The sequence below is a fragment of the Hemiscyllium ocellatum genome, chromosome 37, assembly GCF_020745735.1.
Source record: "Hemiscyllium ocellatum isolate sHemOce1 chromosome 37, sHemOce1.pat.X.cur, whole genome shotgun sequence".
In the NCBI taxonomy this organism is placed as follows: domain Eukaryota; kingdom Metazoa; phylum Chordata; class Chondrichthyes; order Orectolobiformes; family Hemiscylliidae; genus Hemiscyllium; species Hemiscyllium ocellatum.
Window position 1 is genome coordinate 20,833,081 of NC_083437.1, and position 27,577 is coordinate 20,860,657.

Below are 27,577 nucleotides of genomic sequence, written 5' to 3' on the forward strand. Positions count from 1 at the left end.
TGCCCAGAACAAAAAAAAGGAAATTTAAGTCAGGAATTGACTTGGCAGCCTTATGGACAGTATATTATCTTCATCACTGGCTAGTGATTGAGCTTGTGATTTTTGTCTTTGTATGTACAGCTCACTGAATCAACAGAAAATCATCAATAGAGGAACACCACGAGCACTCAGAACATGAAAGCTTAGATGAGACCAATGAAAATAGGACACCAATATTAATTACTAAGTTTTTTTTAGCAGCGATTGATTTTAGGTTTCAGGTTTAACTTGTTAACATTTGAATTTTACATTTTTAGAGAATTGTTCAAAATAAATTGCTTACTGATTAGAATGTTGCTTATGTTATATAGAATAGTTCAGCAAATGTGGTCTATTTAATTTCTGTAGTCAGTGCAAGTGCACAGTTAAGTGACACAGATAATGATTCCCAATTTAAAAGGACTCCAATGAGACGTATCTCTGCGATCAGGATCCCAGATTGGGTGTACACACTGAAGTGGATAAAAACGGAGTTGTATCTGCTTTCTTACTATTCAAGAACTCTCATTACACAGTGTATTGATGACACAGTTAGGCTCAGCTGTCACCAAATCTACTGAAATATTGTAGTTTAAATGATTAACCTAATGAGCTCCTCCATAAACAGGTGAGTGCATCATTTGAGCCCCTCAAATATTACTGTGTTCTGTTCATTCTTAAATCCTGTGTCAAGGTCAAAAAACTTTAATAATGAGGGCAAGATTTTTAGTTTTCATGAGTCACTCCACAAAACTACTCTCAGTACGGCACTGATACCCGATCAGAACCGCCATATTAGCAGTCAGCTATCTGAAGTTATGACGCAACATGAAGGATGGTAAACAACAAGTTCCTTTCATCTTTCTTCAGTGATTGGGAAATGTAAAAATGCCTTTGCGGCAATGCTCACTCTAGCATTATACATTTATAAACCAATGACATATTCATACTTTGGATTGAATATGTACTCTTACAACAGGATCAAGGAGGCTACTGCTCAGCTCAGCAGCATTTTCAAGCAGAAAATAATGAAAGGTTTGGAAATTGCTCTGCAATAACACATTGTTAAGTGTTGGTAGAAGACAAACACAATACATCTATTTTGATGAAGGTCTAAATCTAACAAATGTCTCCATTAAAACAACACTTGCGTACATTCTTCAATTTGTTAAGTATTCCTACTATATCAAAGCAAACTCTAGGCTGCAGTTCTGAATGTAATGAGTAAGTATATTTGGAGTTTAAGAGGATTATGCTATCCATAATATGGGTGTAAACGTATTTTAATAACCTGTAGTCAGAATCCACTTGTCAGTAAATCTGCTTTACCAATAGATAAGCACAGTAAAAATGCACAATTTTTATTAAACTCTATAAATACAAAGAGGCAGAGCAGCTGCTCCCTGATTTCCAAGTTGCAGATGCTCAACAGGAAGCAGCACAATTACTGAAACTTGGTGCTCTTCTTAACACCAATACGGATGCCAGAGAGCTCACCACCATATCGATGCACTTCCGTACGGACCTCGCGTACCTGCAAAATTAACATCTCTCATTGACTGACTTAAACAAACTGCAGTATTCAACATAGTTCACATGTTGTCAACTTTTAGGGAAATTAGAAAGAATGGCCCATTTTAAAGTAATGGTGTAACTTGTGTATGATACACTGGGATGTAATTGCATCGATTCTAAATATGGATTCAGTATAAATATGTACTATGAACACCCAACATGTTAATATGGACCAAGTCTGGAAAATGAATTTGAATAGAGTCATATAGATGTACAGCACGGAAACAGACCCTTTGGTCCAACCCTTTCACGCCAACCAGATATTCCAACCTAATCTGATCTGACCTGCCAGCACCCGGCCCATATCCCTTCAAACCCTTCCTATTCATATACCCATCCAGGTGCCTTTTAAGTGTTGCAATTGTACCAGCCTCCACCACTTCCTCTGGCAGCTCATTCCACACATGCACCACCCTGTGTGAAAAAGTTGCCCTTAGGTCTCTTTTATATCTTTCCCCTCTCACCCTAAACCTATGCCATCTAGTTCTGGACTCACCCACCCCAGGGAAAAGACCGTTTCTATTTATTCTATCCAAGCCTCTCATGATCTTATAAACCTCTGTAAGGTCACTGCTCAGCCTCGGGCGCTATAGGGAAAACAGTCCCGGCCTGTTCAGCCTCTCCCTATAGCTCAAATCTTCCAACTCTGGCAACAACCTTGTAAATCTTTTCTGATCCCTTTCAAGTCTCACAACATTTTTCCAATAGGAAGGAGATCAGAACTGCATGCAATATTCCAAAAGTGGCCTAACTAACGTTCTGTACAGCCACATGACCTCCCAATTCCTATGCTCAATACTCTGACCGACAAATGAAAGCATACCAAACACCTTCTTCACTATCCTATCCACCTGCAACTCCAGTTTCAAAGAGCGATAAACCTGCACTCCAAGGTCTCTGTTCAGCAACACTCCCCAGAACCTTACCTTAAGTGTATAAGTCCTGCAAAGATTTGCTTTCCCAAAATGCAGCCCCTCACATTTATCTAAATTAAACTCCATCTATCACTCCTCAGCCCATTAGCCCATCTGATCAAGATCCCTTTGTAATAGAGGTAACCTTCTTCACTGTTCATTACACCTCAGATTTTGGTGTCATCTGCAAACTTACTAACTATACCTCTTAAGATCACATCCAAATCATTAATAATAGTTAGATTTTTTTTGACTGGCACAGACTCAATGGGCTGAAGGGCCCTTTTCTGTGCTGCATACTTCTATGATTCCTAAGAAATTAAAATATGTTTCAATCAAAGTGGAATTATTAGAGGGAATGCTCTTTTCTCTTGATGCAATGAGTCTCCTGGATGAATACTGGGCCATAATTAGTTATGGCACTCGCTGTCACTTAAATACATCAAATGAAAGTGCACTTCAAAAGAGTTGCAGATCTGTGATTAAATATCACCATCCAAAAATTGCAATCTGAGCTACACCATAATTTTGCAACTTGCTGTATTTACCCATTAATCTCACCAAGAAAAATGTCTCCATTGAGTTTATCAAATATATCAATTATGTGAAAAGTGTTAAAGATTGCCAGCTCATCTTAACACTGAACAATAACAGGTAGATTGCCCCATTTCTTGAGGTGTTTTGTTTGGGAAGATTTTTTTAATATGTTAGATTTTTAAAAAATTTTATTCATTTTTTTTTAACCAAAAACATCTCTCTCCCTGATTTGGTATGGAATTCAGTCCTTTATTTTGCCCTGCTTCTGAGCTGTTTTTTTGTTTGCTTCCCAATTTTTAAATCTCGTATTGCAAGGTCCTTTGTGGACAAGTTTCTTCTCTGCTGTTATTTCCTTGCAAGCAAATTGAGTTTTGTTTAACTGAATAGTACAGGAGAAAAATGTAAAGAACAAAAATTCCCATTAGACAGCCTGTTACAGTAAATTTCATTCTAATTTGTATTCCATTATGCTATGGACTTCTGTTCCATGCACTTTGCTAATGATCTCATTCCTTCAATTTATCAATCTCTCATCCCCACCTCCAAAAAGATAATATCATAACTACAACAAAGAACATAAAGTTAAAAATCACACAACACCAGGTTATAGTCCAACACGTTTAATTAGAAGCACTAGCTTTCGGAGTGCTGCTCCTTCAGATGGTTGTAGAGTATAAGATCCATACTCCACAACCACCTGATGAAGAAGCAGCATCCGAAAGCTAGTGCTTCCAATTAAACGTGTTAGACTACAACCTGGTGTTGTGATTTTTAACTTTGTACACCCTAGTCCAACACCGTCACCTCCAAATCAGAACATAACAGTACTTTAACTCAACGCTTTGCTACTTCACACACCAATCTAGAAACCAAAGTTATTTCCAAGGAAAATTTCTGCCGGGGCCAAGGGAACCACTTTCAGTTTTATTCAAGTTAAGAAAGTCTGAGATGTCCTCTTCTGCCAATAAACAACAACTGAAACTCCCACACCAGACGTAAATAATTTAATTTGTTAACAAGCCGCTTTATTTACATGGCAATTTTCAACTCCTGCAATCTACTGGGGGGAATCCCTTTACTCACCTGACCCTTCCTTCGTATTTTAGCCCGTCTGAATTTCTCTCGGTGCTTGACTCGGGGATTACGATCAATCTTCTTCCTTTTAGGTGTGAGACCTTTGTTCTTGGCAATCTGTTGAAGATCATACAGAGTTTGATGAGGATCCAGAGACAAATTTGACATATTTGACAAACAGGTTTGTAGCCAATTGTGAACTGAAAGGTTCAGTGGCACATATCTGTATTAAAACAATTAAGAAACAGAAACTCCTGGAGAAACGTAGGACGTCAAGCAGCATCATGGAGAGAAAAAGTGAGTTTTGAAGACTTGCATATTGGACTTGAAACATCAACTCAGTTTCCCTCTCTGGACATAAGGGTAGACCTGCTGAGTTTCTCCCATCTTTTCTGTTCTCAATATCAGTTTCCTATACCAAAGTCTGATTAAATTGGTTGCTCTATGGTATATAATAACTGTATATATCATTTCAAAATTTTGAAACTGAACAGATGTGTGGTTTCAGTTTTGTAAAGATAACTTTTTTTAAAACAAAATTCAGAAGATCAGTTGGAGTAGTGAATTAAAAGCAAGAAGGCATCTGATTCAGTGTCTAGCTTAAAGATGAAATCTTTATTGTGCTAAGTTTACAACCAGGGAAAACAAATCTGAGGAAAGTTTAATTCAGAATAATCAAAAGCTGTCAGAAGAGTTTAGTTGTGGAGCTTCAAAGCTGAGTTTTTAGCGGTTTTGAATTGTGTGAACAGAAAAGAGGTTGAGGCCCTCGGAATTGAAAACGGTTCATGCTGGCAGACTTAGAGAGAAAACATCAAACACCTAGTAGTTCAGGAAGGACGACTGAAAAGGAGTCAGTTAAGCATTAAAGAATTGAGGTAGAAATTAAAATTTCTCTGGGATTGAGTAACTGGAAAGATATTGCTCGAAAATCAATAGCAAAATAATATCTCAAACTATGTTAAGATCTTCCTAAACTCTTATCGTTTGTTTTTTTCTTCTGTGCAATACTCATGTTAATTTGGTCAAGAACATTTGTAGCCTTTGTGAATATATTTCAGTGACTAAACCTCCACACTAATTGCCTACACTTTTGGAACACTGTGTGCAATTGTGGTCTCCCTCCAATAAGAAGGATCTTGTGAAACTGGAAAGGGTTCAGAAAAGATTTACAAGAATGCTGCCAGGGTTGGAGGATGAGAGACATAGGGAGAGGCTGAATAGGTTGGGTGGCTGTTTTCCCTAGAGGGGTGACCTTATAAAAGGTTTATAAAATCATGAGGGGCATGGGTAGAGTAAATAGACAAGTTCTTTTCCCTGGGGTGGAGGAGTTCAGAACTAGACGGCATAGGTTTAGGGTGGGAGGGGAAAGATATAAAAGGAACCTAAGGGATTACTTTTTCACACAAAGGGTGGTGCGAGTATGGAATGAGCTGCCAGAAGAAGTGGTGGAACTTGTAAAATTACAACATTTAAAAAGGCATCTGGAGGGGTATATGAATAAGAAGGATTTAGAGGGATGTAGGTCAAGTACTAGAGAATGGGACTAGATTAATTTATGATTACTGCTTGGCATGGATGAGTTTGACCAAAGGGTCTGTTTCCGTGCTGTACAACTCTATGACTCTTATTATGTCAGATTTCATTCTGCAATCTGACTTATTCAGTAGAGTTGTCAGCTGGGATGTTCATGGAAAGTTTTGGATTCTTCACATGGAAAGCTCCCACCAAACCAGTCAGTCAGTTGGTAAACAAAAGACTTCCCTCAGACAGATAACAACGAGTAAACAAAATCACTGCTGTAGTGCATTTACTTAGTAACATGGTATGTTAAATAGCAAAAATATTCAGCTGCACATCGACCACTCAACTGACATTTAGGATTATGAATGTAATTTTTAAAATCAAATAATAACTCAAAGAAACAGCTTAAGTTTTGAGCTCTACTGAATATTACAGATTCAGGCCAATACAGATAGAAAAAGGTTAAAAACGTTGCTCTAAAGTAGACAAACATATGTTAAAGTGGAGTTAGAAACCTGGTATGTGATCTTTCTCTTTCCTTCTGGATTAAGTCCTTCCTTTACCACAGCACTGTCCTCATTGCTGAAATACAAAACCCAATGTTATTCATTGGAATACTACAACATTTACTCTCATCAATACTGAAGGTGTTTGTGGTAAGAGGTGATGGAGGAGGTGGAGGAAGTGTGTGATGGGAGACATTCCAGCTCTCAGAGATCAAGTCAGGATTAGAAGAATCTAGCATAAATAAACTATTTCTCAAATGAACTCTTTCCCTACTTTCCAAGCAGCTGCTTTTCATCCTTGAAATAACAAAACAGGTAAGTCGATTGCCACGCCTCAACCTGCGTCCAAAAAGTTCTTGCTGGGAATAATTTCTGTGGAGTGGCAAGGAAATAAAACATTTGAACCAAAAAATTATATTTAAAAGGGGAGCTAAACCTTGTCACAGTAAATAAATAACCAATTTTGGGCAGTTTTGCATTCACTTTACTCAACCCAATTGCTAGTGCAATGGAAATGATATTTTTGTCTCCCCACTGTGCCAGCAATGCTAGGTTGTGTTTTTGTATCCCTACTGTATCCTTGCTGGGGAATCAAACCAGAAATGTATAAGCATTACTATATGAAAGTAGGCAATTCATAATACCATAAGACATAGGAGTGGAAGTAAGGCCATTCGGCCCATCGAGTCCACTCCACCATTCAATCATGGCGGATGGGTATTTCAACTCCATTTACCAGCATTCTTCCCGAAGCCCTTAATTCCTTGTGACATCAAGAATCTATCAATCTCTGCCTTGAAGACACTTAGCGTCCCGGCCTCCGTTGCACTCTGCGGCAATGAATTCCACAGGCCCACCTCTCTCTGGCTGAAGAAATGTCTCCACATTTCTGTTCTGAATTGACCCCCTCTAATTCGAAGGCTGTGTTCATGGGTCCTAGTCTCCTCGCCTAACGGAAACAATTTCCTAGCGTCCACCCTTTCCAAGCCATGTATTATCTTGTACGTCTCAATTAAGTTTCCCCTCAATCTTCTAAACTCCAGTGAATACAATCCCAGGATCCTCAGCTGTTCCTCGTATGATAGACCAACCATTCCAGGGATCATCCGTGTGAATCTCCGCTGGACACGTTCCAGTGCCAGTATGTCCTTCCTGAGGTGTGGGGACCAAAAGTGGACACAGCACTCCAAATGGGGCCTAACCAGAACTTTATAAAGTCTCAGTAGCACAACCGTGCTTTTATATTCCAACCCTCTTGAGATAAATGACAACATTGCATTCGCTTTCTTAATCACAGACTCAACCTGCATGTTTGAGAATCATGGAATAGATCCAGAGAATCCTGGATTAGCACTCCCAGATCCCTCTGTACTTTGGCTTTATGAATTTTCTCACCATTTAGAAAGTAATCTATGCTTTTATTCTTTTTTTCCAAAGTGCAAGACCTCGCATTTGCTCACGTTGAATTCCATCAGCCATTTCCTGGACCACTCTCCCAAACTGTCTAGGTCCTCTACAGCCTCCCCACTTCCTCAGTACTACCTGCCTGTCCACCTAACTTCGTATCATCGGCAAACTTCGCTAGAATGCCCCCAGTCCCTTCATCCAGATCATTAATATATAATGTGAACAGCTGTGGCCCCAACACTGAACCCTGCGGGACGCCGCTTGTCACCGGCTGTCACCATTCTGAAAAAGAACCTTTTATCCCAACTCTCTGCTTTCTGTTAGACAGCCAATCCTCAATCCACACCAGTAGCTCACCTCGAACACTATGGGCCCTCACCTTGCTCAGCAGCCTCCCGTGTGGCACCTTATCAAAGGCCTTTTGGAAGTCTAGATAGACCATATCCACTGGGTTTCCCTGGTCTAACCTACTTGTCACCTTCAATTCAGTTCATTTTTAATTTTTATCTTAAGATCACAGTCACATATACCCACCCTGTTGCCATCCTTCTTATTCATTCTTTCATCAACCCATTCTTAAATGTTGGCGTTGCCTGTTTCAATCACAAAGTCCAACTAGGCAATCCAGAATCACTCACTGGAAATGCAGAAAAGTAGTTTCCCACATTTCTAGTCTGATATCTCTTTAACAAAGACCAACAGCCCAAATAACCTTTTCAAAAAGTAAAAATGCCTCTGAGAAAAACTGAGGAGCCACAAGTAGAATATTCAATGTGGCTAAACCAAATATTTGGCAAATTGCCAAGTGCAGAATGTATTGCTTGCAAAAATAATAGACAATACATGTGCAGAATTTATGTCAAAAGATAAATCAGAACTTACCTACAAAATTTTATAGTTATCTTTAAAACAAACTTAAGATGCAAGAATTAAGACAACTTCTTTCACTACATTTTCTTGCAATTAAACAGCTTCTAATGGAGAACAATTTAACCCAACTATAAAGGGTACAATAATGATCAAACTGTAAAAGTTATTCCTCAAACCAAAGGCGCATACATAACATGAATAATTTAGCTCTGTCACAAAGGGGTTCATTTAGAATACAACATGCTTTTTGTTAAAATAATTATTTGGAACAATGAAGTACATTATAATAATTAGGTTTTTATCTTCATAATAAAAACACAATTCAGTCTTTTCTTGATTTAATTTTTTTCTCAGCCTTTTTTCTGTTCATGCAATCCAACTGGAAATGAGTGGGAGTCACAAGTGAGATGCTAAACAGCAATAACCGGTTCCAGGCTGCAGATTCTTGGATTAGAACCAGCAATCATTCAAAACACTTTTTATCTACTCTATTCCATCTCCTTCATAACTTTGAACACATCCATCAAACCACCACTGAATCTCCTTTGTTCTGACAAAGTTAGTCTGAATTTCACAAAACATTTTCATATTTGTATTTCATCATATCAGGCAACATTCCAACAAATCTGAACTGTACAGCTCCAATACATCAATGAGCTTCCTATTATATATAAATTTACCATTACAATACAAGTTAAGTTAAAATCACAACACGGGTTATAGTTCAACAGGTTTATCTGGAACTACTAGCTTTTGAAGTACTGCTCCTTCATCAGGTGGCAGAACCAGCCAATGAAGGAACAGTGCTCTGAAAGCTAGTGCTCCCAAATAAATCTGTTGGACTATAACCTGGTGTTGTGATTTTAACTTTGTACACCCCAGTCCAACACTGGCTCCTCCTCCCACGGCAGCCAATATTCCATTCATTTCCTTTTGAGCGGCTGGATTTAAAATCTTGTGAATCTGAACCCTCAAATTGTTCTTGCTCATTCACATCATGCATCTTTCCCTCATTCAGAATGTAGCTCAAACCTTCTGGTTTCCACATCATAGAGACCAGGTGCTTTACTGAGATGCTTGTTGGGACATTGTGGAAGTTCTGATACACTAGAAATTGCCCAAGAAATTTAAAATACTGAGGGGCATAATTCTCTGCTCTCCAGGACTTCTGCAAATATCTGAGTCAGTTCGAGGTGAAGACCGAGAAGATGACTTTTAGGTACAGTACTTATCATGGTGGGGGTTGGTTAGCTCAGTTGGCTGTTTCCTGTAATTCCTATTCTCTACTAATACAGTAGTTTGTCAATGCTTTCTGAAAAGCCAATGTACACCTCTGGCTTCACTATGTCATACCTCCCCATCTTCAAAGCAGTAATATCTCTTTTTAATATGAGAGACAATGCTTTGTTCACAACATCTTTACCACAGAAAGTTAATTAGTTTAAACACTGTGCAGGGCACATCCCAACAGCCATTATTTTCCTGATTAAGTGACACAATCTAATACATTCATATGCAAGCATGTTTCATGTATGAATGATCAGCACCTGTGATGTTGAGTTCTCTTTCTCTTTTCAGCCAGCCTCTCCTCCATTTCCTTATAATATTGGAATGCTGCTTCTTCATCTGTATCAGACTTGGAGTCCCCAGAAACTGTGTCGTCAGAGACCTACATCAAAACATTGATCCTGTTAAACTCAAGAATGTGTGGAAAAACTGTCTATTCGTAGCAATGATTAAAGATAGATAAGAACAGATTCAGTCCGTCAAAGCTCACCATAAAACTTGAGTTTCACTTTCAGTGTTAAACTGGTGTGAAAACGGCCAAGGTCACTCTCATATTTTCAAATATTGACAACTATATATAATTAACAATAACTACTCACCCTTCAAAATCTGGATTCTATCCTTGCTAATGTGTAATGAGTCACCTCTATCTCACCTCTTCTTCCATTCGTTGTCCAGCTTTAGGCTGTTTGCTCAATTGAATCGGAACTTTTCTCTCCTCAGAGGAGAGTTGAACGTTTTTCGTAATTTCCAGGCTATCCTGGCTCAAAAGCTGCTGGATTTCAGACGACAGCTTCTCATCCAATCCACCTAGATCATTGATCAGCTGCAATGACAAAGCAGTCGTCAAATGCAAGAACACAGGAGAAAAATCTGCATAACTTGCTTTTAATCCAACCATCATTTAGCAGAATTAAACGCAAAATACATGAATACTGGAAATCTGAAACAGAAATAGAAAATGTTGAGAAACTCAGCAGGTTGGGCAGCAGCTGTGAAGGGGGAAACAGAATTAACATGTCAAGTCCAACAGAAACTGTTCAGTACTAAAGGAAGAGAGTCATAGAGGAATCAAAATGTATAATTCAATGAGGTGCAGCACAGTAGGTTGAGCCCAAGGCTTGTCTGCTCCCACTGGCTTTCTCCTTTCTTTTTCTTTGGTTTTTCTTCTTTTGGGTCTAGAATATGGCAGGTGAGAGAGGAGGCCTCTAGTGGCAGCAGCAACACCAGGACAAGCCAGATGCAGCTCCTCTCCAGTCTGGGTTCTCCTGGCAAGTAAGGAGTAGGTCCAGGGCTGACTCCCCTGGTCTGCACTCACAGGCTAGGTGAGGCTCCAGTTCCACACTAGGCCCGTGCATCTGAAGGAGAAAAGATGACAGTCTCAGAACAGCATGGCTGTCTTCCAGTATGACAATCTTGTTCTGGCACGGGTCTTGTCCCTGTGTGGGGGAGTTCTTCATCTACAGCTTCCAGGTGATCCAACTGCCTGATAGGTAGCCACAGCGAGTAGTGGTGGTCTTGTCCCAGATTGGCGGTCTCATCCTGGTTGGGTCTTCACAGTATTGCATCATTCCTTAATTGGCTTTTCGAGCCCAGGAGCCATTAGCTGAATTGGGATGAACTTTGTCTTAATTTTACATTTCTTAAAACATTATTATGGATGACTGCTGTCATTGATGTCGGCATCACGGTGGAGCAACTTCAAACATTTCACTGTATTTTTCATATCAAAGTGCAGATGACAATAGATTTTATTGTATTCTAATTCAGTTTCTCTCTTCATTGATGCTGCCTGACCTCCTGTGTTCCTCCAGCATTTTGTCTTTATTATTGTTAAACTGGAAACCAGTTCACCCAAACCGGAGTAAAGTTATAGATTCTTCAGTAATCTTTGCAGCCCAGTGAATACAATGGGTGCTGCTTGGGCTGGGTAGGTGCTGGTCAGACCGAATCAACCAAATCAGAGAATGATTCCAGAACTAAATCTTATTTGGTGTTTAAGAACACAGCATGGTGGCTCAGTGGTTAGCACTGCTGCCTCACAGCACCTGGTTCAGGCGACTGTCTGCGTGGGTTTCCTTTGGGTGCTCCAGTTTCCTCCCACAGTCACAAAGATGTGCAGGTTAGGTGAATTGGCCACGCTAAATTGCCTATCGTGTTAGGTGTATTAGTCAGAGGGAAATGGGACTGGGTGGGTTACTCTTCGGAGGGTTGGCGTGGACTGGTTGGGCTGAAGGGCCTGTTCCCACACTAGGGAACCTAATCTAACTAGATTCTGAATGATAGACTGAAATGGACCCAGGCCAACCTTTTGACTGCAGCCATGGATACAGAGTGACACAAGGAAAATTGAAGTCCCTGGTGCAGTTAAACCACTGGATACTTACGTTTCTGTAGGTGAGAAGCCTCTCGATCACAGGGTGATTATGCACTGGGATCCGCTTGGCCTTCAGTACCAGGTAAAAACTGATGTTTGTGCAATAACTACAGATTACAGAGATTTTGTTAACAAGAAAATCACAACTGTCTAAAAGTTTAAACCAAAAGTAAAAATGAGGAATATTCAAGATATGGAAGACATCACATTGCTACTGGAAGTACAATTTTTTTTATGTACAGTACTTCACACTTTTATGGTATAATACAAGAAATCTTCACATTCCCTCATCAGTTATTATTCCATGGTGATTGCTTCTATTCCTCAACATGTTGCTGAATCCACATCTCTAACAATGTCATATACCATTTTAGACAATAATCAAATAAGCAGTTACCAAGGAGTAAAATGTACTTGATTAAAATAAAATACACGGACACTTTCCACCTTTTCTAAACGAATGCGCCAAACATGGTGAAAGGACGAATGCAGACACCGTGTAAATACAAGCATTTAGAGCATGTGGTCTTTACCCACTTTTATTTACTCATCAGAAATGCAATTAGCCACATACAGTGACTCGTGACTAACATGCTGGACATACTGCATTTAAGGCAGCTCCCCCCCACCAGTTTTTGGAAAAGATACAGATTCTCTATGAAAGAAACATACTTCAGGTACAGGTGGTACTTGGTCTGCACGTAGTGGGCACCCTGTGAATCAAGGGAGAACAATTATTACAATATAATCCAGATAACGTGATCTCTCTCAATCCTCATCCGCACCCATTTAGTTATTTGTTCCAGCATACCTTCCCTGCACATATCTTCCTACTCTTCACCATATTCATTAGCGGATGCAGCTTATCCCTCAGCTCCATGAGCTGCAAAAAGGCAAATCAGAAACTAATCAAATGCTCTGAATGAAACTTGGCAACAGTAGTTTAACAATCAACACACAATCCTAAGAAGTAGCATGCAAATATTAAGACAGGAATTTCCAAGCTTTCCGTCTTCTTAACAGCTTATGTAAAGGAAGATTTTGACAGTTAATGATAAGCCAGACATTTCCTGCAAAATAAAAAGGTGCATGGATTCAGTCGTGACCCCCAATCCATGCTTTCTGAAAAGTGAGCAGTCACCAATTTTTCCTTGCTTTATACATCAACAACTGTAACTTGAAAAGAAGCTAAAATGTACTAAATTCAGAACAGAGACTCTGCCTGGAGTGGTGTTAACAATACTAATTCACAAGCAAAATATAACTGAAGGTAATTGGAAATAAGCAAATCCTGTACATTACAGTTAAAATTCCACTTCAGCTTTATTCATCCCCTTTCCCATTGTGCTGCACCATTAATACGAGAGAGGTTGGATAGATCACTGGTCAGCGAGTCAAACAACTTTGCCTGTTTGAGCAAGTTTCCAGTTTCTGTTCACAGATCAGAAAATTGGGAAGCAGATAAAGTGTATTAGGCCTGAATAAGCATCTCAACACCAAAATGTTCTGGAAATCCTTACTGGAATGAACAGTTCCATTTCCATCAATGATCACACTATTCTCGTTTACTCTTCATATGACAAGCACAATTCATTGTTACCTTCTCAAGGACCATTTAGTGATAGACAATAAGTCCTGGCTTCACATTCCAACAGCAAGTAAAGAGAACAAGTTACATGTAAAGTATTTTTTGGCTCTATAGAGCACATCATCTGTTTAAAAAGTTGCTTTATTATATTTTAGATTTAGTTTTAATCCGATTTATATGCCACTTAACATCATTCAGAAATAAAACAGCATAACAGATGAATAAATTCAACATTAAGTTTCAATGTTTTAATAACCTTTGCTTTGAAGTCCTGAATGAGTTCCAGAAGTTCTGGTGACTCCTTCTTCAGTAGACTCATCTGCTCTTTATGTGACATTTTCTTCAAATCCTTTTTAATTATCAGATCTTTTTGAGTCGCTTTTTCAGTTTCCTGCTCCTGGGCAAACGCCTGTGATAAGAACACAAAAATACTTAAATCCTCAGCTGCACCCTTATTGAAAATCCTGCCTCAACAGCAAATTTTACACTTAGACATGGATGACCTGATGCTGTTGAACATAAACAGCTTTTAAAGGTCAAAAAAACCTTGCAAAATACAAAGTGTGACAGTGACATGGCTGAGTCTCTTTTTTTTAGCAGAATGAGCTCTCTCGCCCACACACCTCCCTCCATCGACTTTTGGCAGATCAGACAGGCAGGTGCAAAAATTCTGCTTTTCTATCACTTTCTCCAGGTTAACCCCAGCTATATGAAAGGATACAGTAGAGACACAAATGCCAGAAATACAGCTTAAATTAAGCAAGTATTGCAAAAACAAAATGAAAGTTGAGCCAAACCTAATTATTTGGAAGAAAGAAAACAAAGTCTGGACTGGCGTTTTGGCTGAAAATAAAAAATACAATTGAGAAGGATACCAGGGATGTCAAACAACACTTCAATTATATGTAAAAAAAAATTGATGGTGAACTACTTGCTCAAGGTTGATAGGGAGAGGGAAGAAAATGTTCTGTTCTGATAACTTCCTTTCAAGCCAACTTGACTTTACACACCAAATCTGAAGAAAGAACCATTTGCAGGCCTCAATATCTGTCGCTGGTTACCTGAATAAGGTCAAGTCCAAAGTCTTCCTCTGTCAGATTCTCTGCCAAACGCTTTTGAATATTCAAAGCTTCTTGTTCCTCCTCCTCAGCTTCTGCCAGTGCTTCTTCCTTACCCTTACCACCTGTGTGTAAACAGCCAGAAACGGAGAACCCAGTCATGGTAAATTTATGCATCTGTGCTTTACTACTAAACTTTCATCAGGACAAAATAGCACAAAGTCAAAAATTCAAGGTTATAATTTTCTGAGGATTCTCATGTCAAAACAAAGAGATTACCAATTAGGTAATTTTCAAGACTTGAAGCAAAATTGCAATAGTGCATCACATTTCAGCTGTGCCACTACAATAAGAACATTTAGAATCTACTGCTATATTCACACAACTCCCAGGATCAGTGGCAGGGAATTTCAAACAAATCATGCATTGCTATAGAGTCGCTCAGAGATGAGACTTCAAATAAACATTCACCGATCCAGATATCTCCGTATCAACATCTACTGGTTCTAAAAGGTTGGATGTTGAGGAAATCTGCAACTCAGATACAACTTATTGCATCTTAAACAATATAAAGAATGATAATGGACACTTGAGACATAGGGTGCTAAAGTGGATTATCATTGCAATTATTAAGACCTAACATTATTCACAAGGTATTTGTAGATTAAGAAAATCCCTCTTTCCAGAATACAAATTTTGGTGTCTAAGCAACTAACTTGAGAACAAAATCACAATTTGTAAACATGGAGGCACAGGATTCCTTAATTAACATTTAACATCTACAGAAGAAGACAATGTACTGAATGAGAAGGTAGGGAATTTGGGCATATAATCCTACAGCATGGAAACAACCCTTGCTCCTCGGGTGCTGTGCTTTTCCAGCACCACACTCTAACTCTGATCACCAGCACCTGCAGTGCTCACTTTCTCCTTCAGTCCAACCAGTCCATGTTGACCATTATCCCAAACTAAATTAGCTCCACTTGCCTCATATCCCTCCAAACATTTCTTATTCATGTACTTACCTAAATGTCTTTAAAATGTTGTAATTGTACCCATATCCACCACTTCCTAAGGAAGTTCATTCCACACACATGAACCACACAGTGTAAAAAAATTGCCCAGTTTTTTAAAAAATCTCTCTCCTCTCAACTTAAAAATATGCCCTTTAGTCTTGAAAGTCCCTACCCTAAGGAAAAGACACGTGCCATTCACTTTATCTATATCCCACAATTTATTTTTTGGTTTACAATCCTCTTAAAAAGGTCACCACTCAACCTCCTAGGCTCCAGTGAAAAAAGTCCCAGCATCTCCTTGTAACTCAAACTTAATAATATCCTTTCTACACCAGGGAGACCAGAACTTGACTAAAGAGGCCTCACCAACGTCCTGTACTCAAAAGGACTGAGCAATGAAGGCAGGCACACTAAACACCTTCTTAACCACTATCTACATGTGATGCAACCTTTGAAGAATTATATACCCAATCCCCTGGATCTTTCTGTTCCACAACATTACCGAAGGCCCTACTTTTATACTTTGTATAAGTCTTGCCTTTGTATGTTTTACCAAAATGCAATATCTCACATTTATTCAAATTAAACTCCATTGCCACTCTTCAGCCCATTGACCCAATTAATCAAAATCTCTCTATAATCTTAGATAACCTTTTTCACTGACTACTACATCACCAATCTTGTGTGTCATCTGCAAACTTACTTACCACGCTTTCTATAATCTCATCTAAATCATTTACATAAATGACAAACAAACATGGATGCAGCAGCCAGGTCCTAAAATATAGGAGAATGCAAAGTAAACTAATCTACATTAACTCTATTATACTCCAGAACATGCAATGAGCAACTAGCCTTCATTTGTTGCAGTTTCCAACAATATATCATCAATACACAGTGTGACTACATTCTCGCTGCTACTCAGAAAACCTCTTATCACATTCCAAGGGCAGCAAATGGCCTTGGTACAAATGAATTGAGTATCTCTAGCACAACTCAAGTATCAGTAGACAGCTGTAACTTTAATATCATCAGTTCTGATTAGATAATGTCCAAAACTTGAACCTATTTTCTCATTCTGGCAATAACTGATCTATTGTACAGTTCCCACCTTAAAATGAATATCTTGTAATTCTCAGAGATGCTCTGAGTGCAAGGCATGCAACAAAAATGAAAAATCTATCAAGAATTGGTCTACAATTTGACAAAATGCAACCTATGGAGGAAATCGTTCCCTTGTTGCTGAAGACAGGTCAAGATGGGAAATTAATGCACATACGTGAAAGCTCGTCAATGTAGTCTGTGCTGTAATACATTGCTTTCTTCTGGCCCCAGGCTAACTCATTGGGGAGATCTACAAAACAAAAAAAAACAAAATTAGTTTTAGTGTAAAGCAAATAATAACATATTAGAAACGGTTCTTCCAGTTAGGTAGTTTTAAGTAAGGATATATCTTGGTCAGATGATTCAAAACATAGTGCACTAACTCTCATTTCAAGAAATAAATACTCAGAATTTACAAGGCAAGATAATATTATAGGATTTATTAAAAATAACGGAGGAAAATGTAACAGCTGGTACACTTGGTCAACAAGAAATGGGATTGTCAATCTCACTCTTCAGACAAGAATTTATTCCTTAACAAAAAAAAAGGGTGAGCTTGTGGGGAAAATAGAAGCTGGCTGCAAACATCTGGCGTACAGAAAGAAGATGATCAGTGAAGACAAATGTAGGCCCCTGTCAGTCAGAAACAGGAGAATTTATAATGGAAAACAAAGAAATGGCTAACCAACTACATAAATACTTTAGTTCTGCATTCACAAAGGACACAATATAAACATCAACAGTGTTTAAAGAGAGTGCAGTATTACCAGGGAACTGACTTTAAGGCTGATAATCTTACATCCCAGAGTACTTAAAGTGGCCTGAGAAATATCGGATGCATTGAAGAATGATTTTATTGTTGCATCTATTTTACATTGAGAAAAACAGTAAAATACAGTGGAAAGCTTGTCCACTGTTGCCATGATCCAGTGCCATTTTGAATTGTTTTAAGAATGAGACAAGAAAAGATATAGTTTAAAGAAAGTTAAATCAGCCCTGAGACAGCTCATCAATGACAATGCCTTGCCACCGCCCACACTGGAACCAACCAACACTGAAGTCGCACTCTTCAGGTACCATCTTTCACTGCTGGGCTGATTCTTCTTCGTCATCGCGCTGCCATCATTGGCGATCACCGTCCCAGATTCTTTAGCCTCTGGAATAGTTCCTACACATTGGAGTAGCTAACATAACCCTTCTATTTAAGAAGGGGGAAGAGAGAGAAAACTGGGAATGTGGACCTGTCAGCCTAATGTGAAACGTGAGAAAAACGTTGGGAGTCTTTTATAAAGAATTGATAGTTCAGCATTTGGAAAACAGTGGCAGGTTTGAACATAGTCAGCATGGCTTTACAAAAGGGAACTCAAGCTTCAGAAATCTACTAGAATTCGAGGACATAATTAATTGAGTGATTGAACGAGAGCCAAATGGATGTGGCTTATTTGGATTTTCAGAAAACTTTCAACAACACTCCACATAAAAGATTAGAATGTAAAATTAAAACATATAGGATAAGGGGTAGCGTATCTAGATGGATAGAAATTTGGTTGGCAAACAGGAAACAAAGAGTTGGAGTAAACGGAATGGTAGGCGATGACCAATAGAGTATCACAGGGATCAGTGTGAGGAATCCAGCTATTCACAATATTTTAGTGATGTGGATCAGGAAACATGTTTTCAGATGACACAAAGCTGGGTAGGAGGATGAGCTGTGAGGATGATGCAGAGATGCTTCAGTGTGATTTGGACAAGAAAAGGGAGTGACTGATGAAGTAAAATGTGGACAAATATGAAATTATCTACATCAAAAGTAAAAACAGAAAGGCAGATTTTATGTGAATTATTATAAGTTGAAAGAGGGAGATGTGCAAGAAGAGCAGGATGTCACTGTACCCCAGTTGCTGAAGGTAATCAAGGTGCAGCAGGCAGTACAGATGGCAAACAATATTTGAACCTTCACATCAAGAGGGTTCGAGCACAAGAGTCAGTCTATCTTGCTTCATCTGTACACCACGTTGATGGGACCACATCTGGAATATTGTGTGTGGTTTGGTTTCCTTCTGTGAGGAAAGATGTTCTTGCTATATAGGGAGTGTAGCAAAGATTTACCACTCTGATTCTTGGAATGGCAGGACTGACCTATGAGAGGCTGAAATCGGTCAGTATTATAATCACTGGAGATTAGAACAATGAGTAGGGATCACAGAAACCTATATAATTCTAACCAAGCTAGACAGGGTAGATAAGAGGATCTTCCTGATGACAAGGGAGCACAGCACCACGGGTCACAGTCTAAGAAGAGAAATTTGTTACCTGCCCCTACTTTCTATGTTCCTATGATGGTGGATGACCATTTCAGTATTGCAGAATGCAGCTTCCACCACCAGAGGGCACTCCAGCACTGGCTTAACGAGGCCAATTAAAGCTAACTGTGAGGTTGCTGATGGGGAAGCGACAAACATGAACATACCTACCCCTGAACACTGCGGCGCTACGGTCCTGGAAAATTCACCTAACCCCTCTCTGCAATCATATAGGATTTCTCTTCATTGAAGTCAAACCCACTAAAGGGGATTTCAGACTGGGCAGGTGAAAAGTGATTGATAAGTGTTGCTGAAACTGCATGCATTATGTAGAATCATTGCAGCACCAAGCTCACCAGCTTCCAATTTGCCCTCAAGGTCACTATCCATGTCAACATCCTCCTCATCATCATTATCCTCGTCTTCCTCATCATCCTCGTCTTCCTCATCATCCTCTGAGTCCGGTATCTCCAAGGACATCACCTCTTCCTGTTGAAGCATTCAAGAAAAAATGTTAATTTTTAAAATTAATTTCTACATTAATAGATATATGCCACACAATAACCAAAGGGAAATGATGATGGAGGCATTATTCTGTAGAAACAGTAGCAATCAGTGCAAGAAACCAGGGACATTTTCCTTTTAGTTCACACGCAGTGGCCAGGCAAATTCAACAGATGCCAACAAGGGTGAAACATATGAGGATAAAAAAATTAAGTGATGACAAAGTTGTTAGACTGATGAGAGGAAGGGAAAGTTATAAAAAGGCTGGTCAACTGCCCCAGGAGACTGGAGCATTCTTGCAGGATATAGGCAGGCTTGACAAGTGGCAGCAGTACCACCTCAGGTGATCAAAGTGGTTTCACCAAGTTACTCTGAACTTCAACAACTCAGAACAAAGCTGGTCAGTATAGGGAGTGTAAAATTTCACAGAAATAACTATTATTTTATCACATTATTGGTCATTCAGAGTAAATGCAAAAATGCCAAATCGAACGCTTTTCCTTACAGGTGCAAGACAAAAAGCTTCGGTAGTGTTAATTGCTTTTCAACAATATGAGCACATCGTGTACAAAAGCGACTCATCAGACTTGCTTGTAAAAGCACATCCACCTTCCATTTCTGCTGTGGCTCAGTTGGTAACATACAACATAATCCAGCAAAATTCACATTATCTGGCTGAAAGAAGCCAAAATACTTTGGCAACCAGAATCTCTTATTTTCCCCTCATCAACATCCATGATTATGTACATTTCAGCAACTGGAAGTTATACCAGTGATAAATGACTACCAATTAGACTATCTGCAGCTGGCCAGAGTTTTATAACAGTAAAACTAAAAGTTACTAATGTTCTTTATAGATGATCATTTGCTGTTGCAGTACTCATTCAGCAATGTTTTTGACTTCAAACAGCCCATGACTGTAGACTCATGAATTACTGATAGGACGCAGAGTGATCTGGTGGTCCATGATTTTAATCAAAGTCAACACTCCTTCTGTTAATTGGCATTTTTGATTTACTGACACACACTGGTTCCAATGCATAGCAGAGAACTCAAATCTTACAGAATAAATAGACATATTAAGTTATTTTTCACAAGTGGATTTAGAAACAAAGTTTGTCTGAAAAGTCAAGCATTCTTTGCAGGATTCAGTGTCAGTGCAGTAGTTTGATCACACTAACCTCATCCATCGAGTCTTCGTTTGCATCATCCAGCATGACTCCATCAGCCAGCAGCTTCTGGAACACAAAATTACACTATCAGTATCCACAATAAAGATGATTTAAGTTTAACAATTCTGCAACAGGAAAGCTTCAAACATACAATTGTTCTTTTGCTTAAACTTGATTTTTAATGGACTACTTTCTATAAAGATACCTTTCCTCTAGAGTATTGTGTGCTGTTCTGGTCACCACACTACAGCAATGACGTTGAGCCCTTGAAGAGGTGCAAAAAATAGGTTTACCAGAATATTGCCTGGATTGAAATATATTAGTTACAAGGAAAGGTTGGGACAAACTTGGGTTGCTTTCACTAGAGTGGAGACCAAGGGGGTGACCTGATAGAAGGATATAAAAATTATGAGAGGCATTGAGAGGGTGGATAGTTGGGAGTCTTTTTTCCCTAGGATAGAAATATTCGATTCTAGGGAGCATGGGTTTAAGGTGAGAGGGCAAAAGTTTAAAGGGAACATGTGAGGAAAGGTTTTTTTTTAAAATAAACGCAAAGGATAGTAGGTTCCTTGAACGCACTACCAGGGGAGATGGTAGAAGCAGAGATTATAGGCGCACACAAGCAAACTGGGATTAGAGGGATATGGACCACATGCAGGCAGCTGGGATTAGTTTTGAATGGCATCATAGTGGACTGAAGGGTTTCTGCTGTACTGCCCTATGTTCTTCCCAGTCTTTCACCCTTTCAACAGAGTATTCATAAGGTGATAAAGATTCATTGCTTAATTTTGAAACTTCGAACATCCCATTAATACTACAGAATACATGGGAGGAATTAAATACCATCCCTGTTACTGGAGAAATAGTATTCAACAAAGAACTGGGGCTAAAGACAGTTAAGTTCCCTTGCCCCAGAGGCTTGCATCCTAAAATACGTAGCTACAGCGATAGTGAATGCATCAGTTGTAATTTTCCAAAGCTCCTTGGATTCTGGAGAAGTACTAGAGGATTGGAAAACTGCTAATGTAAATCCCCTATTCAAAAAGGGAAGAGGGCAAGAAGCAGATAACTCTTGGACAATTAGTCTCTTATCTGTTGTTGGAAAAGTATTACAATCAATTCTTAAAGGAAGTAATAGCAGAACATTATGAAAATTATAATCTAATCAGGCAGAGTCAACATGGCTTCAAGAAAGGGAAATTGTGCCTGACTAATTTATTAGAGATTTTCAAGCAAGTCTCAACTAGAATGGATAGAAGGGAACCAGCAAAGGTGTTGTGTTTGGACTTGTACAAGGCATTCGACAAACTGTCTTGCAAAAGGTTCAATCAAAAGGGCCCATGATGCTGGAGGTAATGTATTGGCATGGACAGAGTATTGGTTAATGGGTAGAAAAAAAGGTAAAAACTTCTGGATTAGTAGTGCTGGAAAAGCACAGCAGTTCAGGCAGCATCCGAGGAGCAGTAACATCAACGTTTCGGGCAAAAGCTCTTCATCAGGAATACAGCAATAATGGGTAGGAAACAAAGAGTGGGAATAAGTGGATGTTTTTCAGATTGGTGATCTGTAACAAGTGGGGTTCCACAAGGATCATTGGTGGGATTATAATGGTTTATCATATATAGTAATGACTTGAAGTAAGGAAGTGAATGTATTGTTGCCAAACATTTGTAGAACAAAAGAAAAGTATTATTATTGAACAGTGGAACAGGCTCAAGTATTTTCCAAGCCATACTTGCTGTTACATTTCAGTCACACACTTGAGTCAACTAGATTATAAATATCCACATTGAGAACTAACTGTCAATATCTATTTCTCATACTTTAACAACTGCCTTCCTCCTACTGAGGCAGTGTAGTAACTTGGTTTTGCAGTTGCAAGATCATCAGCCTGTTTTGTCGAGAAATTTGTATGTCCCAACTGCTTTCAATATTCCCTTAATATTTGCTACTTATTAAGTTACAATAAAACTTCAACCATTGTTCCTTCACCTGCCTTTGTCTCATCTCCCCACATGAAATACAATGGGAGATTACCCAGTTACACGCACGTTAGATCAAAACAAACATTTCCCAACTTCAGAGCTACGGTGATGAAGAGTGTCTCAAACTCACCTGGAGCTTCTTCTGATGAAATTCATCCACGTCATCATTAAAATATTCCGAAGAATTCTGCAAGGGGACAAGAAGAGAATATTTTCTTTGTCAAACAAATGCTCCGGGCCCACATTCCACTTCATTGTCACTGCAGCACATATCAATCCTGACCTGTCCTAAATGCAGCAGCCAGTTAGCTAGTAGCACAGTGTTGACCATGGCAAATTCAAAGGTGGCTGATAATTTGGAATATTATTGCAGCAATACATATTATATAAACAGACACACGAGGAATCTTAATTACTGAACTTATTCAAGTCATTAAGTTATCTTCTGTCTTCCCAATTTCCAGTGTTATTGAAGAGAAGTTTATTTTGTTCACAGAATCACATTTTTTAAACTGAAAATTCAGAAAAATTACAACTTGTGAGCATTGATACACATGTAGGTGTTTTATGACTAAATCTCAAGCAATTTTACATCATCCGTGGAGTGAGAGATCATTTCAGTCTTCAATTACTCTTAAAACAGAATAAAACATGAGAAACATAGGGCAGAGATGACTCAAAGTTTTACCACTGGTGTTATCAAAGAGAGTTCTAAAAATAGTCAGAAATAGTCAGTCAGGTGATTTATGGCTGGTGGAAACACTCCGATAACAAGCAACACGAGTTTGACTGGGACAACACTACTATTATAGGACAAGCCAAACAGAGAACAGCCAGGGAATTCCTAGAGGCATGGCATTCATCCACAGATTCAATCACAGACCTGGACCCAATATATCGGCCACTGCAGCGGACAGCTGGGACTGACAACTGGAAGCAGCAGATGCAAATCATTATAAATGCAGTAGGAAAGATCACAGAAGTGCTTCACAGGAGGCTCCCAAGCATTGAGGATGTCACCTAGAGAGGGGACGAAACGTCTGCAACACAAATTCCCAGCTCGGTGAACAGAACCACAACATCAAAATAGGACCATGTACACCCAGGGGGAGGAAATGAGGACTGCACATGCTGGAGACTAGAGTCGAGAGTGTGTTGCTGGAAAAGCACAACCAATCAGGCCGCATCTGAGGAGCAGGAGAATCGGTGTTTTGGGCATAGGCCCTTCATCAGGAATGAAGCTTGTGTGCTGGAGCTGAGAGATAAATGGGAGAGGTTGGGGGTTGGGGGGAGGTAGCTGGGAAAGCAATAGGTGGATGAAGGTGATGGGTCAGAGGGGGCACTGACGGATGGGTCCGAAGGGTAGTGCCAAGTTGGAGGCTTGGGATTGAGATAATGTGGGCGGAGGGGAAATGAGGAGGCTGTTGAAATCCACATTTATCTCATGTGATTAAAGGGTCCCAAAGTGGAATATGAGGTTTTTGGGGAGCACCATCTTATTCTACAACTGAACTTATATAGCACCATTAATTTAGTTAAATATCCAAAGGTACTTCAAAGAACTGTGATCATAGGGAGACTGAGTATATTACACAACAGGAGATGAAAAAACGTGTGGTCAAAGATGTTGATTTTAAGGAGTGCCTGACAAGTAGGCAAACAAGGTAGTGACAGAGGAGTTTAGGGAGGAAAACTCCAGACCTGACAACGTATGTAGCCGAAACACCATTGTCTTGGAGGGATTAAAATTAGGTCTGCTGATTGCTATCCTCCAATTCTGATCCAAACATTTGAAGGTTGAAGGGCTGAAGGAGATTCCAGAAATAGGAAGGAGTAAGGCTATGGAAGAATTTGAAAACAAGAATGAGCATTTTAAAATTGAAGCAGTGCCTGATTAGGATGCAATGTAGGAGTACAAACACAGGGGTGATGGATGAAGGTGGATGTAACCAGCAGTTTTCAATGCCTCATGTTTACATAAAGGAGGTCAAGCATAACCGTAACAAAATAATCACATCCATAAATAACAAGGATATTGAGGAGTATTACAGCAGAAAATGAACTGAAAGCAGTCAGGCATTTTGGAAGGCTCTTCTCTGCTTTGTATCACTTAACCAATTTTGCACCCACACTAACTGTCCCTTTAAATCACAGAAACTTTAATTTTGTTAATATGTCTGTTATGTGGCAGTAAAGCACTTTTTAAAAATTCTATATATAATAGCAACTGTATTCTCATGAAGTCTTTGTTCCATCTACATAGTAAGTCAAATTAATGTACAATCCTAAAATGTATGTCCTCTGCAAGGCAATTAGGAACCAGGTTCACCCTTTAATACTCACATCATCTGGATTTGGTAAGTTGCTGTATGCCTGAGGGTCATAAACATCATCATCCACCTGCTGTTTGAGCTTCGGCCTACTGGTCCTGCTGCAAAGGTAGACAATTTGAAAGTAAGCTCACCCATGTTAACTGTTTCTCTCTCTATAAATGCTGCTAGAACTGCTATTTCCAACATTTACTGTTTTAACCGTAAATTCACGAATACAAACTATTGCACAAAACTCCCACCCATTCAGTTTAAAACATAGTCCAATTTAGATTTTTCAGTCTTATATAGCCTTGCAATAATTTTTCTGGTTATTTGCAGACTAAGCAGTAAGGAACCAGTAAAAGTGTGTAATAAAATACAGCCTGATCTAATCTTAGTAGCAGGTGAGGAAGTTCATGTGGTGGGACCCAAGCCATTGGAAACAAAGCTGACCACCCAAAACTATTGGTGGACAGCGGACTTTCAATCTAAGCTACAAAAACAGAATTGGTGAGAAAAGCTCTCATTGTAAACCCCTTGTTAGCCACTAATAGTCCCCATTAGTAACTATTCACCCTTTGTTCAACTGTTCTTCTCTCCTTTAGGCTCTTTCTCCACCTATCAATTACTCCTTACGACACCCCCCACCCTTTTCCACATATAAAATCTAAATTTTCCCTAGCCACCATCGGTTCTGCAAGTCACTGGGTCTGAAATGTAAACTCTGATTTCTTTCAATGTGGAGATGCCAGTGTTGCACCGGGGTGGACAAAATCACACAACACCAGGCTATAGTTCAGCAGTTTTATGTAAAATCACAAGCTATCAGAGCAGTGTTCCTTCATCAGTACTTCACCTGACAAAAGGTAAAAAAATCATAACACCAGGTTATAATCCAACAGTTTATTTGGAAGCACTCGCTTTCAGAGCACTGCTCCTTCATCAGGTGGTTGTGAAGTGTAAGATCATACAACACAGAATTTATAACAAAAGATTACAGTGTGGTGCCACAGAAATGAAATTGAAAAAACCTGGATTGTTTATTAAGTCTTCCATCTATTAGAACGACCACATTAGTCTGTTATTTCATATGTAAATCCTAGTAGTTCTTTTATATGTAAGTCCCAGAATTTTTTTAAGTTACACTCTCAAGATAACTTTAACAATAGGTGCCATCTCTGCTCAGATATTCCCACTTTAGAAACAAAATCACTCTGAACATTGGGAAACAGACAGACTTTAAGCTCACACCTTCAATGCAGTATTTGAGCTGAGTTGCTCTATTGTTAAAACTATCTTGAGAACGCAACTTTAAAAAAGTTATTGAATTTATATATGAAAGAGCAAAAGCTAACATGGTCATTCCTGATGAAGGGCTTATGCCCGAAGCATCGATTCTCTTGCTCCTCGGATGCTGCCTGACCCGCTGTGCTTTTTCAGCGCCACACTGTCAACTATAACCTGTTGAGTGATTTTAACTTTGTCAGGATTTGGAGGTACCAGTTGAGCTGGGGTGGACAGAGGGGCAGCGCTCCAAAAGCTTATGATTTTAAATAAACCTGTTAGACTATAACTTGGTGTCATAAGATTTCCGACTGATTTCTTTCCACAGATGCTGCCAGACCTGCTAAACTTTTCCATCCATTTCGGGTTTTGTTTATCTGCAGTTTCTTTCGGTTTTTTTATTCAATCTAAGCTACGAGTCCAGGTTCTGAGAAAGAAAGAGAATATTCTTTCTTTATCCGTTTACAGCAACAGTTCCGACAGCGACTCGGATTGAGCATCAGGCCAGAGGGAAATGGGAAACTCAAACTCCCTTCCTTTCCCCCAATTGTTTTACCCAACTCTCGACCTGTCTTCGTCCCCACCTCCTCCCCATCCCAGTGCCCAGTGCCCAGTGCCCCCTGCCCCCTGCCCCCTGCCCCCTGCCCCCTGCCCCCTGTCCCCTGTCCTCTCTCCTCTCTCTCCCCACCGTCAGCGACGACTTTCTCACCGGAGTCTCCTCATGGTCTCCGACAGCAACTGGTCCCACCCTTTAATGTCCCGGACACAACAACGGTGAAATGTGACCGTTCCCCCTCCGCGCGAGGGTCGCGAAAAGCGAAATGCTTAAAATATCGACTTAGTTTTGCTCGGATGCTGCTTTACATGTCGAATGTTCCCTCCGCAGCCTGGTTTTCGTTTCAGATTTAAAGCACACTCAATATTTTTTGGTTTGTTACTTCTCTCTTACCCGGAACCTTTCCGTAACCGGACAATTTCCGGTATGCGGTGGCCTATTCCATTGTAACTGAAAGGGGGAGAGTTTGTTCATCTACCCTGTATTTGAGATAGTGTTACTTGACTCCTTTGATATTAGAAGTAAGATTCATTTGAAATAAATATATAATAAATATATTATGATTAAGATTGTGAAGTTGTGACTCTGTTTCAGTGATGACAGGATCTT

The 27,577-nt window shown here is 39.4% G+C and overlaps 1 protein-coding gene across 1 annotated transcript; it reads right to left on the reverse strand.

Annotated features, from left to right (window-relative positions):
* Window positions 1–1,358: 1,358 nt before the first annotated feature.
* utp3 (UTP3 small subunit processome component) lies at window positions 1,359–27,355 on the reverse strand. The gene is made up of 16 exons (XM_060852115.1): window positions 27,122–27,355; window positions 25,160–25,247; window positions 22,947–23,003; window positions 20,841–20,897; window positions 19,512–19,644; window positions 17,028–17,102; window positions 14,736–14,857; window positions 13,931–14,083; window positions 12,898–12,969; window positions 12,759–12,799; window positions 12,097–12,193; window positions 10,365–10,535; window positions 9,970–10,091; window positions 6,155–6,221; window positions 4,128–4,235; window positions 1,359–1,552 (listed from the first exon to the last, which is right to left on the reverse strand). Exons 1-16 carry the CDS (start codon window positions 27,133–27,135, stop codon window positions 1,463–1,465), a joined length of 1,467 nt encoding a protein of 488 aa, XP_060708098.1. The 5' UTR covers window positions 27,136–27,355; the 3' UTR covers window positions 1,359–1,462.
* Between the last annotated feature and the right edge of the window lie 222 nt (window positions 27,356–27,577).

Bases quoted from the DNA above. Each gene is read 5' to 3' on its own strand.
- utp3 (XM_060852115.1), bottom strand. The intron at 23,004-25,159 runs GTGAGTATTAAA...GTCCCCTTGCAG, and splicing joins ACTTACCAAATCCAGATGAT to AATTCTTCGGAATATTTTAA. The intron at 10,092-10,364 runs GTGAGATAGAGG...GTTTTGATGTAG, and splicing joins GACAACGAATGGAAGAAGAG to GTCTCTGACGACACAGTTTC.